Below are 13,271 nucleotides of genomic sequence, written 5' to 3'. Positions count from 1 at the left end.
AAACAAAATATTCAATGGCAGTAAATCTGTCACACAGCTCTTCCTGTCCTTTCCACCAGATGACTCCACTGTCTCATCACACACTTCTTCTGCCTGTCTCTCTGGCATCTCTGCTTGGATGAGAGAGAGAAACAATCTGTGCCAGACAGAAGTTCTGGTCTTCCTAGGCAGACTTTCCATACAACACAGTATCAGTGTTATCTTCCATCTTAGTATCAGTATTAACAAAGCAACAAACACACACACAAGCAAAACTCTCTTCAGATCTCGAAACTGGCCTCCAGTGGCTCCCCACATCTGACTCAAAGCTCTGACTCTGACCTACAGGCTGGTCAACTCAACAGCACCTTCTTACCTGAACTCCCTCATCCAGGTCTACGATCTACGATCCCGCAGTAGAAGATCCCAGCCATGCTCTTTAGCTCAGTGGTCTAATAATGGTGGAACGAGCATTCAAGCTCTCTATGTTCAGCAGCCTTACTCCTAATATTCAAAAAACTGATAATAGAACTCTGGTGGCATTTGTTATGAATTTATAAAAAATTAAATAAAATAAATCTTCTCCCTCTGGCACCCTCATCTGGAACTGAATTTTTGGATAAAAGCATCTCTCAAACAAGTAAATGTGAATAATATCTCACTAATCACGGACAGCCAAATATTTTAAAAAGACTGTATTTTCTACAAGGGCATTCCAGCTACAGGAATCCTATTTATATGGAATATCAATATTTCATTCCACTCAGTCCCTTCATCCCTAAAATGAAGATTGCTTCAATATTTGCACAGTGGCTCCACACAGCCACTGTGCAAAAAATTATCCAGTCTGTTGACTGAGCCAGACAAACTCCAGTCCTGGATCAGCCTGAATTGATGGTCCTCTTATCATCTTCACATACACAGTGACAGCAACTCTATTGATTTGTTGATCACGTACATTCAATTATCTTCTGCACACATTTTCGGGGTAGTCAATGAGAACTCTTTTAGCCTTTGTAATGACCACTGTTTCTGATCTGCAGTGCATGGTGCCACAATGGACCTTGTCTAAAGCAAAAACAATAAAAGGTCACTTTAAACTGTAGTGCTGAGACACTCAGGAAGCAATTCCAGGCAGATCCTGATAAGATTAACCACCTAACTGCTTCTCACTGATCCTTCAGTCAAATTACAGCCACATGTACACACCCTTAAAAACACGTGGAGCCCAATGTAACATTTACTCTGCCAGTTTTACGAACCCAAGTAAAAGCACTGCAATTATCATTTTGTTTTGAGAAATGTTTAAAAAATGATTACCGTGCATATCCTTGGTAAATATCAGCCCTTTTAATAGGATTTCTAAGAAATGAGGTGATGGTCAGTGTGTGTGTGTGTGTGTGTGTGTGTGTGTGTGTGTCTGTTTGTGTGTGTGTTTCTCACTTTATCAAACTATTCTGAGAGTTAATCACAGTTGATGACTGCTGTTAACATCATGTGATAAGAAGCCAGACTCCATAGAGTGGAGCCTGTTACAAATGAAAAGTGAATAGAGCTTGTGCTTGGTGCTCTTGAGCTTCTGGGTGAAAACATTCCAGTTGTGTGCTTCAGTCTTCATTCCATTACATCAATTACACACTTTTACTACAATGTGCATACTTCATGCCTTGTGACATTACTATTATTTACAATCCAGGTAGATTTCTGTAAGGTGTTTCACTTGTTACAACCATCTGTTGAGGGATATACTGTTTCTCTAAAGACCGAAATACCTGAGTTTAACAAGCTTGCACTGTGTTTTTGGGGTGGGAGGTGATTGCATTTGCAGGGGCACCTGTTAAAGAGAAGATGAAATTACATATTGCAGCTCCCCTGCTGTCATGCAACAAGCTGCCTCAAAGGTTTCACTGACACTGATGATTGAGCTCACAGATGGTAAGAACCTGATGCACATTTCATGTCAAGGGTTTAGGAGCAGTAGCTGTTAGAAATCCTCAGTGAACCGTTAAGCACAGTTATTAAACCATTACAAATGCAATGGTGGGTTTGCATGGTTTGTAGAATGGACTATCTGTGATACTTTTAGTGATTTAGAGTATACGTGGAAGGTAAAAACATGGATGTGGTCATATTGCACAAATAATATGACAACAGCAAACTTTGACTTTCATGTTCTTTATTCTCTGGGCTTTGGCAGACTGGGCCCAGTTCCTCTATCAAGTGTGTATCAACTGTATATGTGTACCACGCACATCTTCACACACACACACACACACACACCACAAACAGCCAAAAATTAGACTAGTCATGATCCTATTTTTTTAATTCTATTTTTTGAATAAATGCCATTATTCTTATTGATATCCATTATTATTAGCAGTAGTAATTGATTAGTTATTATTATCAATATTATTATTATTATTATTATTATTATTATTATTATTATTATTATTATTATTATTAAGTGGTAGTAGTTTTTTGTGTGTATCATCATTATCATTATTATTTACATTTGACATGTTTTGAATGCTTTTTATTATTGCTAATGTTATTATCAAGCCTTTTGGTTAATATTAGTATCACTACTACTACTACTACTACTACTACTACTACTACTACTACTACTACTACTACTACTACTACTACTACTACTACTACTACTACTACTACTACTACTACTACTACTACTACTACTACTACTACTGATATTATTCCGAACATATTTTTGTGTGTGTGTGTAATTTTGTTTTTATTAGCCATCTGATATGTATTCCTGTGACTCATGTGCAGCTGTTTTAAGCTCTACAAGTAAAGAATAATCCCTTCAATGGGCTTATTTATCAATGGACATTCTAAAAATTTCCATAAACAGAAGATATTTTATTATTATTATTATTATTATTATTATTATTATTATTATTATTGTTGTTGTTGTTGTTATTAATAATAATAATAATAATAATAATAATAATAATAATAATTAGTGTGACCACCCTTTGCCTTTAAAAAAAAGCACTGATTCTGCTTTATACACATAGCAGGTGCAATATGTAGTTCCAAGCATCACAAAGAAACTGCAACAGTTGTGTGGGTTTCTAATTTGTTTAATGTAATCGTAGACTGTAGGGGGTCCTATCTTCTACAGGGTTAGGGTTACAGGATCATGCTACCTGATTGTACTGTGTGACGACCTAAAGTACCTAAAAGTACTGCAGATCGTAATACATTGACTCTGTTGCAGTCACTGCGATTCATTAGCAGTCAATACGTTCACATTCTCTGTTCCAGCTGTCTGTCTGTAAAACATGGGGGATTGTCTGACATTCCAAAAGAGACAAGCTCTCTGCAGGACACAATATTGCAAATGGAAAGAGTGCACTTGCTGTCTCTTACAGGTTGGAAATATTACACAAATTTACATTTTTGCCCAAGCAGCCTGGCATCACATTAGTTTCAGTGACAGTGACGAGGCACATGGGGCTAACAATTGAGGACACACTGAACTGCTGCCACTTTACAGGGGAAATATGTGGGAGCACAAGGACATCAGGAGAATAGGTTATGGATCAGTGCTGTGCTAGTTTTTTCAGTGTTTTGACATGATAAAGGTCCATACTGTAGGACAGTGGGCTGAAGTGTGTGTGTGTGTGTGTGTGTGTGTGTGTGTGTGTGTGTGTGTGTGTGTGTGTGTGTGTGTGTGTGTGTGTGTACACAACACTATTAACTGGGATCGGGAAATGCTGTTTGGCTCCCTCCATTCACTACAATGAGGAGCTATTAATTAAAAGTTCCATCATGTTTTCTACCTGGGGGCTACCGGACACAAGGCAGTGTTGTAAAAACAAATACACAGAAACTGCCCTCATTAACAACGCACTTGTAGAACTTGTGTCATCTTTCTATCAACTGTGTACTAAACATGTATACAACTGTCATTTCATTCTCACGCTTACCAGCTCTTTCTCAAACACACACAAACACACACACCATCCCTGGCTATGGCTGACTGGGATGCTGAGATCAGAGATGCAGATGCAGATGGCTTATGTAATGTCTGAAGCCGTTGACAAAATGACAGTTTTCTTGTTAGTCTTAACACAGACAATTTTCTGCTGCTATTCCTGGTTTTACCCAGACAATATAAGAGAAGTGTCTGACAAAGAAACTACTTTTTAAAGTACATTACTGAAAAGAAATTAAGGGAATTTTGTGGAAATGATGAACACATTCTTTTCCTTTTAATCCCAACACGATGACACAACCTTGAAACTGCCGACAGGTTGCATGATTAAAATAAAATATGTCAATAAAAGTGGTCCAGGGAAGGACAAGGGGTAAACCAGACACTGGGTTATGGGCACCCAAACCACTGTAGGGAGCGAAAGGTAACCTGGTCCACAAAGAGCTGTCATAACACAAACTGCTGAAAATGTAATTCTGTTTCTGCTCTTTAGCTGCAGACTGGTCAGAGCACCCACGTTTACCCCCGTCCACAACAAAAAGCACCTTCAATGGCAACTACATTATGATAATTAGAACTGGACAATTAAGAAAGGTGGCCTTGTCGGATCAATCAGGTTTTCTTTTACTATATATCATGTGGATGGAACTTGTGAGACCAGAGTCCAACCTATGACAGTTGCCTCTGTCACCAGGTTAATGCAGCCTGCCACAGTGCAAAAATGGTTTGTATTGCTGTGGTTTCCAACATTGCCCAGATGTCAATCCAATCAAGCATCTTGGGGATGTGCTGAAAAAAAACAAGTCTGGTCCGTGGCCCACCTCGCAACTTACAGGACTTTGTCATGTTGCTGATGTCTCGGTGTGAGAACCCAGAGGAACCCTTCAGGGGTGTCATGGAGTCTTAAGCGGTCAAAGCTGTTTCGGCAGCACAAGAGGGGACATACACAATATTTGTCAGGCAGTTTTAGTGTTGTGGCTAAACCGTATTTGAATCATTTATAATTAACGCAGCAATTTTTAGCCTCTTCTGTCTTTATCGTTTCGGTACTGGAGACACATTTCATGTGCCACTCTGTCTTACACCTCAACAGCCTTTCAATCAGCAGCAGGCAGCCATTTTCAGCAACCAAGCTCTAAAAATCAGATATTCTTCAGACTAAACAAAAATGTCCACACTTTGGCCATAGCCTCATAAGTCAGCTTGGTTCGGATTTCTTCTTCCACCCCATCAGCTATAAATTTAACACTGCCCTGATCATTTCTAAGATTATATTGAAACACTAAGCACTCAGTTTAGGTAACACCCACTGAATACCTTGGCAGTTCTTGTGAAAACAATGTAACTGAATTTCAACCAGGAAAAAGGAGGTTTACGTAATTTTATTAGACATAGAAGTAGGACCATTTCCTCAAACTACAAATAAGCATTTAGTTCTTCAGTGTATTTGGTTTGCAACAGGCTACAGTTAATCGTTTTATGGGGAATGTGTTAACCAGTTTTGTTTTGCAGGTGAACAAAGTTAGTTTGTCCTGCTGCCGTGCCCTCAGTGGCTTCGTACAACTGTTATCTAACCACAACAAGTGGAGCCATCACTTGACTGGAGGAAACAAGGGAACCAGTGTTTGTCGCTGACAGAAATGGCTGAGGGAAATTCTGCTGTCCTCTGCCCTCCATTGAAATCACTGTCATGCAGTAATTCTCAGGAACACAGGGGACTACTGTGTTGTGTGTGTGTGTACTTATATCTGAACATGCATGTGTGCATTTTTCCACTTACACAGTTGTTCATGTCTGTATGGGCGTTTTCATGCCTGCATATTCACACACAGACATGCAGGTTATTATCGAATATTAAGAGCTAGTTGTTTTTCCCCCGCTTATTCTCCATGACATCGCCTCCATCCATGAATGAGGGGTTTGTTTGGCTTTTCTGCCGGCTTTCCGCTGTGCACTGTTACTCAGGTTTTGCTCTCCATTTCCTGGCCCGAACAAATAACTGATTTTTTATTTATTTATTTTTTAAAGTTGGACTTAAGACAAAATGATTTCTGACTAGGAGAGATGGGGGAGGAATGACAAACTAATATATCCTACCTCTGAACCCAGCTTAGGCACACACACCGCAAAGCATTTCAGTTCCAATGTGCCCCGGCTGATGCCAAAAGTTTGTTTCCACTTCCTGCTACTACAGTACAAGGAGTGCTCATAAACATCTGTGGTTGCTTCGGTGAGATATTAAATAACTGATATTACCAGTATTATTAAACTTTTGCTTTTTATGTGGGTTCACGTGAGCAAATGCACATTCTGCCAAGCACTCAGTCCCCTTTGATACTATTCAAACGACATAGCACACAGCATGTCTTACGGTTATCACAATATAACAAATGAAAGATTATATCTTCTAATTTTTTTTTTACCCATATTATTATAAACTGTTGTGGTGCTCCAGCTTCCATCCTCGCCTTGACATCCCTCTAAACACACCACAACTCCACTGCTCTTCTTTTTCCTAGTAACTCAATACTGGCTTGAATAGAAGTCCGAACTGTTACACATGCAGGTGCACATGTACGCACACACAAACATACACTGTGTTTACTCCTTTTTAAAAAAGGGTTGTCAGAGCACATAACACCAGCTAAGACAAAAGTGCTTTGGAAAGTGGAAGGAGGGGTAGGAGGCTTGTCGTCCTGATTCCAACACAAAACCTTCGGCCAAAAAAATAAATTTGCAGAGAGACACAAGGGAGGGTTTATGGCTATGTCTACAATTTGCAGTGAGCAAAACACAGGGAGAACGAGGGGTGAATTCAAGCACAGTGTCATTTACTGGTAGATATTTAACCACAAAGTTAGACCACAGTTGTTGTGGAGAGATGCACCGAAGAGCTGTTTTGGCGAGGGGAGAGGGGTGAAACTGAGGGCTAACCAAAATGTTCAAGTACTCCCATGGTATGTTGACAATTCTTGAGCAGCATGAGGAAATTACATGCTCCAGTGTGGGGAGCGAGATTTAGAGATTGAGGGCCATAGAGCAGTGCCTGGGAGTGCATTTGTGTACTCTGTTTACATGTGTGTGCTCCATCCGCACGCACAATACTGTGTGTATTATAGCCTGCAGAAAATATTGTGCATACGTCTACGTCAATGCAGAAATATGAAGCTGGAAAGGTACGTTGAGCTAATTCTGAATAGATTCTGCCTTCAATAACATTAGCTGCTGACAGTTAAGCTCTAAACTGTGGGTTCAGGCAGCCAGTCAACTGAGGGCGAGCCAGAGATTGAAGCTGATGTACAGTAAAGCACAGCAAAAGGACAACTCACCTTCTTTTTGCTGCAGTAGATTTGCCATTTCTTCTCATCGGGCAGAGCAAACATGGCCTCCCTGTTTTTATCAGTCAGATCTAGTTCATCCTGCAAAGACAAAAGAGGTTGTTTTTAATTTTAATACACATTCAATTGAGTACAATGATAAACATAATAGTGGAGAACCCTTTTTGAGTAATGAAGAACACTGAATCAGCCCATCCCTCGGGACACAAGCCCTCAATCACTCTTTTGTCATCTCACCAATCCAGAGGAAAACATGTTAGCAATGACTGGAAATCACTGGGGGAGTCAAGTTTACACGGTGCCGTTTAATTGTCCAACATTCCCCATGTGTAAATGAGAAGTGGTTTCTAGAGCCGACAGAGGAGGGTTTCAATATTCACCCTGCTGCACTGCTCAATTCTTCAGCTTGGTACAAGGAGCCTCCTGTACCTTTTGAAATGCATATGAGGCCAGGAAATGAGTCTCTGTGTGCCAGGGAAGAAAAGTAAAGTCTAGGAAAAGAGAGGTGGATAAATCAGAGTAGAAGAAAGAGAGAAGGGAAAGGTGTCGAATGAAGCAGAGAAAGGCGGCCATTTGTTTCTGGAAACGTATAAGCAAAAAAATAAAAGTAAAAAGGGAGGATGAGATGCTACAGCACCAGGGCTTTGTGTTGGAGCTCAAAGCTAATCTCATCATAATGGTTTTGCTGCCATCATGTCAGCCACAAATACCGGGCCCCCAGGGCCTCCCAGATTGAAGATGGCTACAGGTGCCAGAGGTGGGGCCCCATTAAAGCCATCCAGTAGATTCACTGAGGGTTTGTTTTCATCCATTCATCTGGACAGGGTGGGCTGAGGTGGCCCACATTCCGAGTACTCGACACCATGAGGAATGACATCATCTCTCACCCAGTCCTTTGAATGGGATAACTGGCAGCCGCATTATTGTGGGTTTGAATAAAAAGAGGAAAAATCTGAAGCGTGTGAACTTCTAGGAGGTCCGATGCAAACAGAAGCTGCAATAAAGCTTTGGAATCTTTGATGAAACCATTTTCCATCTCAACAGAGAGATTTCAGTTAGTACTTGTGATTCACACACACAGCGCTGATTCATCCAGGGTTTAAATCAGCTGCTACAATAAATGCTGTTATTACTTGTGATTCTCCGTAGTCTTGAGCGTCATGCAGAAAACTAGCTGTTTTGTGGCAGATGAATATCTACCCTCTGACATTCTGTCCTTTAATCTACACAGATTTCAGCTTTGGCTTAGGCCACAATTCTCTATCCACATCCTTGGACTTGAAAACTGAAGCCTAAGGGAGCCAGCGCCACTCTGGCCTGCTGCCTGGTCCCCGGGTCAAAGCCCTGCTGTCCAAGCTGCTGCTGAAAGAGCTGATACTGAGAGCTTGTGGGGAAATCTGTGAGACTGAGACTCTTGGATTTCAACCAGATGGGAGTTGAGCCCGAGAACTGATCTTTGTGCTGCTCTGTGCGCTCTCCACCTCCCATCCTACCCCTCTGCACCCATCTCAATCCTCTTCGTCATCAATGAAGTGAGGATCTAGGGGTGAAGTGTATTTAAACTTTTTAAGGTGCATGTGAGACCCAGAATGATTTTCCTTCCAAAAATCTATAAGTCATTACATAGGGCTTTAAGGTGTAGGAATAGGATAATGTCAAAGTCAAGTAAGGGAGGCTGAGGGTGAACTATAAGTTTATGTGTCCTCATAATTTAAAACATGGACCCCATGTTTCATTACTTTCAGTTACAGTAAGTATGGACTGAATCACGGAACAGGGAAAAGAGAGATGAAGCTGAGGATGAGGACAATGTGTGGGGGTGAAGGAAACTTTGTGTCATACCAGCCAGAGGACTTTTCACTTTCCACTTATACAATAATGCAGCATTATTCACCTTATTCCCCCCCTCCCCACCATCATGTGGCCTCCCCCTTAGTGCCATAGCAACGCCCAAATAACACCAAGCCCCCCTCTCAAGTCTGCCAAAACAAAACCGAACCACTTTGCTGTGTGAAACCTTGTCTTGAAGTACCTCACTCATCCTACGCCAGTGTGCTCCAGTTGAGAGTTCACATAAAGCAAAGCTAATATTGTTACACCTGCTGCTCGAGAAGGGAAAAATACATACCTAAGGCTTATGAAACCTTTCATTTTTTGTATTTTCAATTGCATGTTTATTAAAGCAGCAAACTTTAGCTGTCATGTTGGCTGCAAAATGGCTGATGCTCTGTTACAGTTTCCCGTTTTTGAAGACTGATGGGCTTCTCAGTAGGGCTGAGGTAATACGGAAGATATGGTGGAGATCGAAACTACTCACAAAGCAATTGTGTAAAAAAAAAAACGAATTTGCTTTTTGATTCATCAACATGCTGTGTTCAACCTGTAGCTTTTGTGAAGTATGAGCTTCTACAAGTTGCAAAAGGACAACTTTAGGGTTCAGGGTCTCAGCAAAAAAAAAAAAACTAATAAAAAACAAAAAATTTGGTGCAATCCCCCCTGCCGTTAAGATGCACAGATGTGGGGACACAAAACTGAACACTTACAGATTATAGAACAACTTAATTGTTACATGAGCAATGCATTTTGGATTGTAGCCTTCATGAGGGCCTGTTAAACGCACAGAGTAAAAAGACACTTAAATAGATTTTGGTGTGAAAAGAAAAATTAAAAACCACCAATCATATACAGAGACATAGATAATAGCCATTTAGAAATGTTCTCATTAGTGGGTGGGTATAGGGCCGTGTGATTATGGACCAATCATCTTCTCAAATTAGCACAGAATCAATGGGGTGTGTCTGATAATTGACATTAATGATACCATATTGGCTCGGCAGGTAAAAGAAATACATGTCTCACCAAGAAGGACTAGGAGTCAAACCGCTGACGCTGTGGTTCGCAGACAACCACTTTACCACCTGAGCTACAGCCATTACACACCACACACAGTTTAATCTACATTGGCAAAAAGTCGCTAAACCTATAAAATAAAAGCTACTGGAGCAAAAGTACAACATTTCAATCTGAATTGGAGCGGCACAAAAGTAAAAGTAACATGAAATAAAAGTACTACAGTAAAGTACAAAGACCTGTATATAAATGTTACTAACTATATAATATATTAACTGTTTACTTGTATTATACGGAAAAGTAGATTGGGATGTACACACTCACTCCAAGAGCCAACTACATAAAGTACACTGAGCACTAACACACTGGTGTATAAAAAAAGTGGAGCATAAAACAGAGAGGATTGTTTCTGTATGTATGCAAGTATACGTGTGCAGTCATTCACATAATCGTCCAGCGTAAGAATGGAAATTTCTCTCTGACAACTGATTGAGTGATTTTGTGAGGCTCCACCTAAATGGGAAATGGGTGCAGTCCAACAATGACATCCTTTCACATTCATGTGAGTCCACCAAGTGGCATTTCCATAGTGGAAGTGACTGTCTTTGCTTCGTGTGAAGGACAGACACACTTATGCAGACTTTATGTGCTGCAGCAGTCTCTGGGTGAGGCAGGAAGACAGAGGGAAGACAGACAAGATGGCAGGAAGTCATATGAGGCCTCCTGGGGACCTACAGGAAGCTGTAGCTGCCATTATTGACCCAAATGAGTTTCGATGATTGTGTGACTGGGAGTGTGTGTGTGTGTGTGTGTGTGTGTGTGTTGGCGCTCATGGCTTACTATGGTTGGCTTACATGGCTCATCATGGTGTGGACATTTTGGCCTCCTTGTACAATTAAATGGCAGTTTGAGGGTAAAGATTAATTGTTAAGAACAGGTTTAGGGGGAGAGTTGGTGACCACATCCTTGATAAGGTTGGCTTAGGACAGTCAGTGATGGCTTTACAACGCAGGTAGGAAGAGAACACTAGAAACGGGAAGCCAGTTCGAATTTCGAGGGAAGGAGGGGAGGAAACAGGGTGTATCTCAGGGCGTACGCTGTGAAGGAAACTCACTCCCAATGGCTCAGAGGCTGGAGAATATTTCCATTCCCTCTTGTTATGCAACACATTTTTGATTCACAGCCGCCTCAAAAGTCACACTGGAGGGAACATTAGCAGAAGATTTATGTCTTCAAGAACCATTTTTTTCCTGGAAACACAAGTTGAGGTTGCAAATGAGAATTGATGCTAATTTTACCATGACTGCTTCGAGAACATAATGTAAGTGCTGCTAAAATCAGAGACTGGAGGGAGCGCTATTAAAAAAAATACAGTGCCTGATGCTGGACAGCTGGCAATGACCAGAGCAGCTGGATTAAAACTGTCCCATATTATGTGACACAGAGAGAAATAACAAACTGTCACAAAGGGGAAAAAAAAGGGAGAAAAAGCAGATCAGAGAGAACAGACACTAATCGGATGCCTGCCAGTACTATACTGGCCAGATGTTGGCTTAGGAGACCTGATTTAGTTATAGCAATTATCCTTTCTCATCTCATCTCAAAACACCCCACTGATGATAGGTGAAGGACAGGTTCTTCCATTTTAAAGGTTAGAGAAAGACTTGTACGTCAGAAGGAGCATTCATCTGCTATCTGTGCCGTATGCACAAAATAATGTTGTGCAGATGTTGAGTCTGGTCTGGCAGCGCTCTCTCTTCACAACTACAGTTTAAATTGAATCGCTACATGCATCTCTGTTCCACTGCACATTTTCCATCTCGACATGCATTCAAATCTCTTGCTTTTGTCTCTTTTTGTGGTTACTTTTGTCTTTTTGAAATTCTCAGTCTGCACTCAGTGGCACTACATAGTTGGGTTCAGGCCCTTGCAAATGCGTTGACACATTGTGAACACATGTCAGCCTTCACAGTAAATGCAGCATGCACATTGGCATCAGCTGAAACTTGTAAATATCGCTCTAGTTGTCCTCAAACAACCTCAAGCGTTGGTTTTCTCTTTGAATAAATGAGAATTACATTTTGCAAAAACTGCCACCAGTGAGAAATGTCACCAAGTGATTGAGTGGGATCCATTTTTAATTACACAAACGTGAGAGCAATTTCATATTAGACAATATATTGTTATTAGCAGGGAACTGCCTTGATAAAACAAAAATAAATCTTTCATAGTTGTTAAAGCGCGGGCAAACTTCACACATGGCCTGTATACCAAATATGCGTGCAAGTCTTGAAACACGCGTAGAAAGAATAGAGTCTAAAAATGGACACCGATCCAGAAACAGAACCCAGAGCTGTGGCACATCTGTTATCAGGAAATTCTGCTGCCAGCTGCAAATGTGCAGTTTAATTGATGCGATCTATTAGCCCCTCTGATGTGGGCTTTGGTCATTGTGTCTAAATCAGTGGCGATTGCTTCCAGGTTCATTTGTGTGGGTTTGTCGAGTTCATTATCAGCCACAGCAGGCTCTCATATGGGTTTATAGCACATTTGTGACCAGCGTTATTTATTAGACATTTTTCCAGGATGAGTTGTTGCACATTTGGTAGCGTTTGCACGGGGAATCAAGGATGGATGACTTGGTTCCTTTCAATCCAAAAAGAGATTCTGCATTATTACTTTTATAACCTACAAGGGGGCCAGTGGATGAGTGGCTGACCATTGGGTTGGGATACAGAAGTCGACGGGTTCGAACCCACCCTAGCAGGTGTGGGGTAGGCATATGCACACACACACACACACACACACACACACACACACACACACACACAAACACACAGAGTTACATATTCCAATTAATAGTCCTAAATGGGAAAGTTGCTGCAGGAAGGGCTTCCAGTGTAAAAACATGCTAAATCAACGTGTGGAACACATTCTGCTGTGGGACAAGCCGAAAGCCGTTGAAACTGACTTTTGTAACCTACAAACCAAGGACAATAAGTCATCTGTTTCTTATTCGACTCTTCTGCATGTTTTATTCTGCAGTTTTTCATAAATAGAAAAGTTAGCTGAAGGTTATACATCTTCCAAAGTTTAAAATAAAATGTAGAACAGAGCTGACAGCAGGACTGGTTCTGCTGTGG

General features: G+C 41.0%; 1 protein-coding gene across 8 annotated transcripts in view; it reads right to left on the bottom strand.

The window, feature by feature from the left end:
- daam2 (dishevelled associated activator of morphogenesis 2) overlaps nucleotides 1-13,271 on the bottom strand; it is a 91,289-nt gene that overhangs the window by 42,092 nt on the left and 35,926 nt on the right. For all 8 annotated transcript variants that reach the window (XM_067479090.1, XM_067479083.1, XM_067479088.1 and 5 more), the window contains exon 3: nucleotides 7,270-7,359. In XM_067479090.1, the coding sequence (XP_067335191.1) occupies nucleotides 7,270-7,359 (90 nt within the window). The remainder of the gene's footprint in view (nucleotides 1-7,269; nucleotides 7,360-13,271) is intronic.

This window comes from Channa argus, chromosome 16 (genome assembly GCF_033026475.1).
Source record: "Channa argus isolate prfri chromosome 16, Channa argus male v1.0, whole genome shotgun sequence".
In the NCBI taxonomy this organism is placed as follows: domain Eukaryota; kingdom Metazoa; phylum Chordata; class Actinopteri; order Anabantiformes; family Channidae; genus Channa; species Channa argus.
This window is presented reverse-complemented; position numbering and strand designations above follow the sequence as displayed.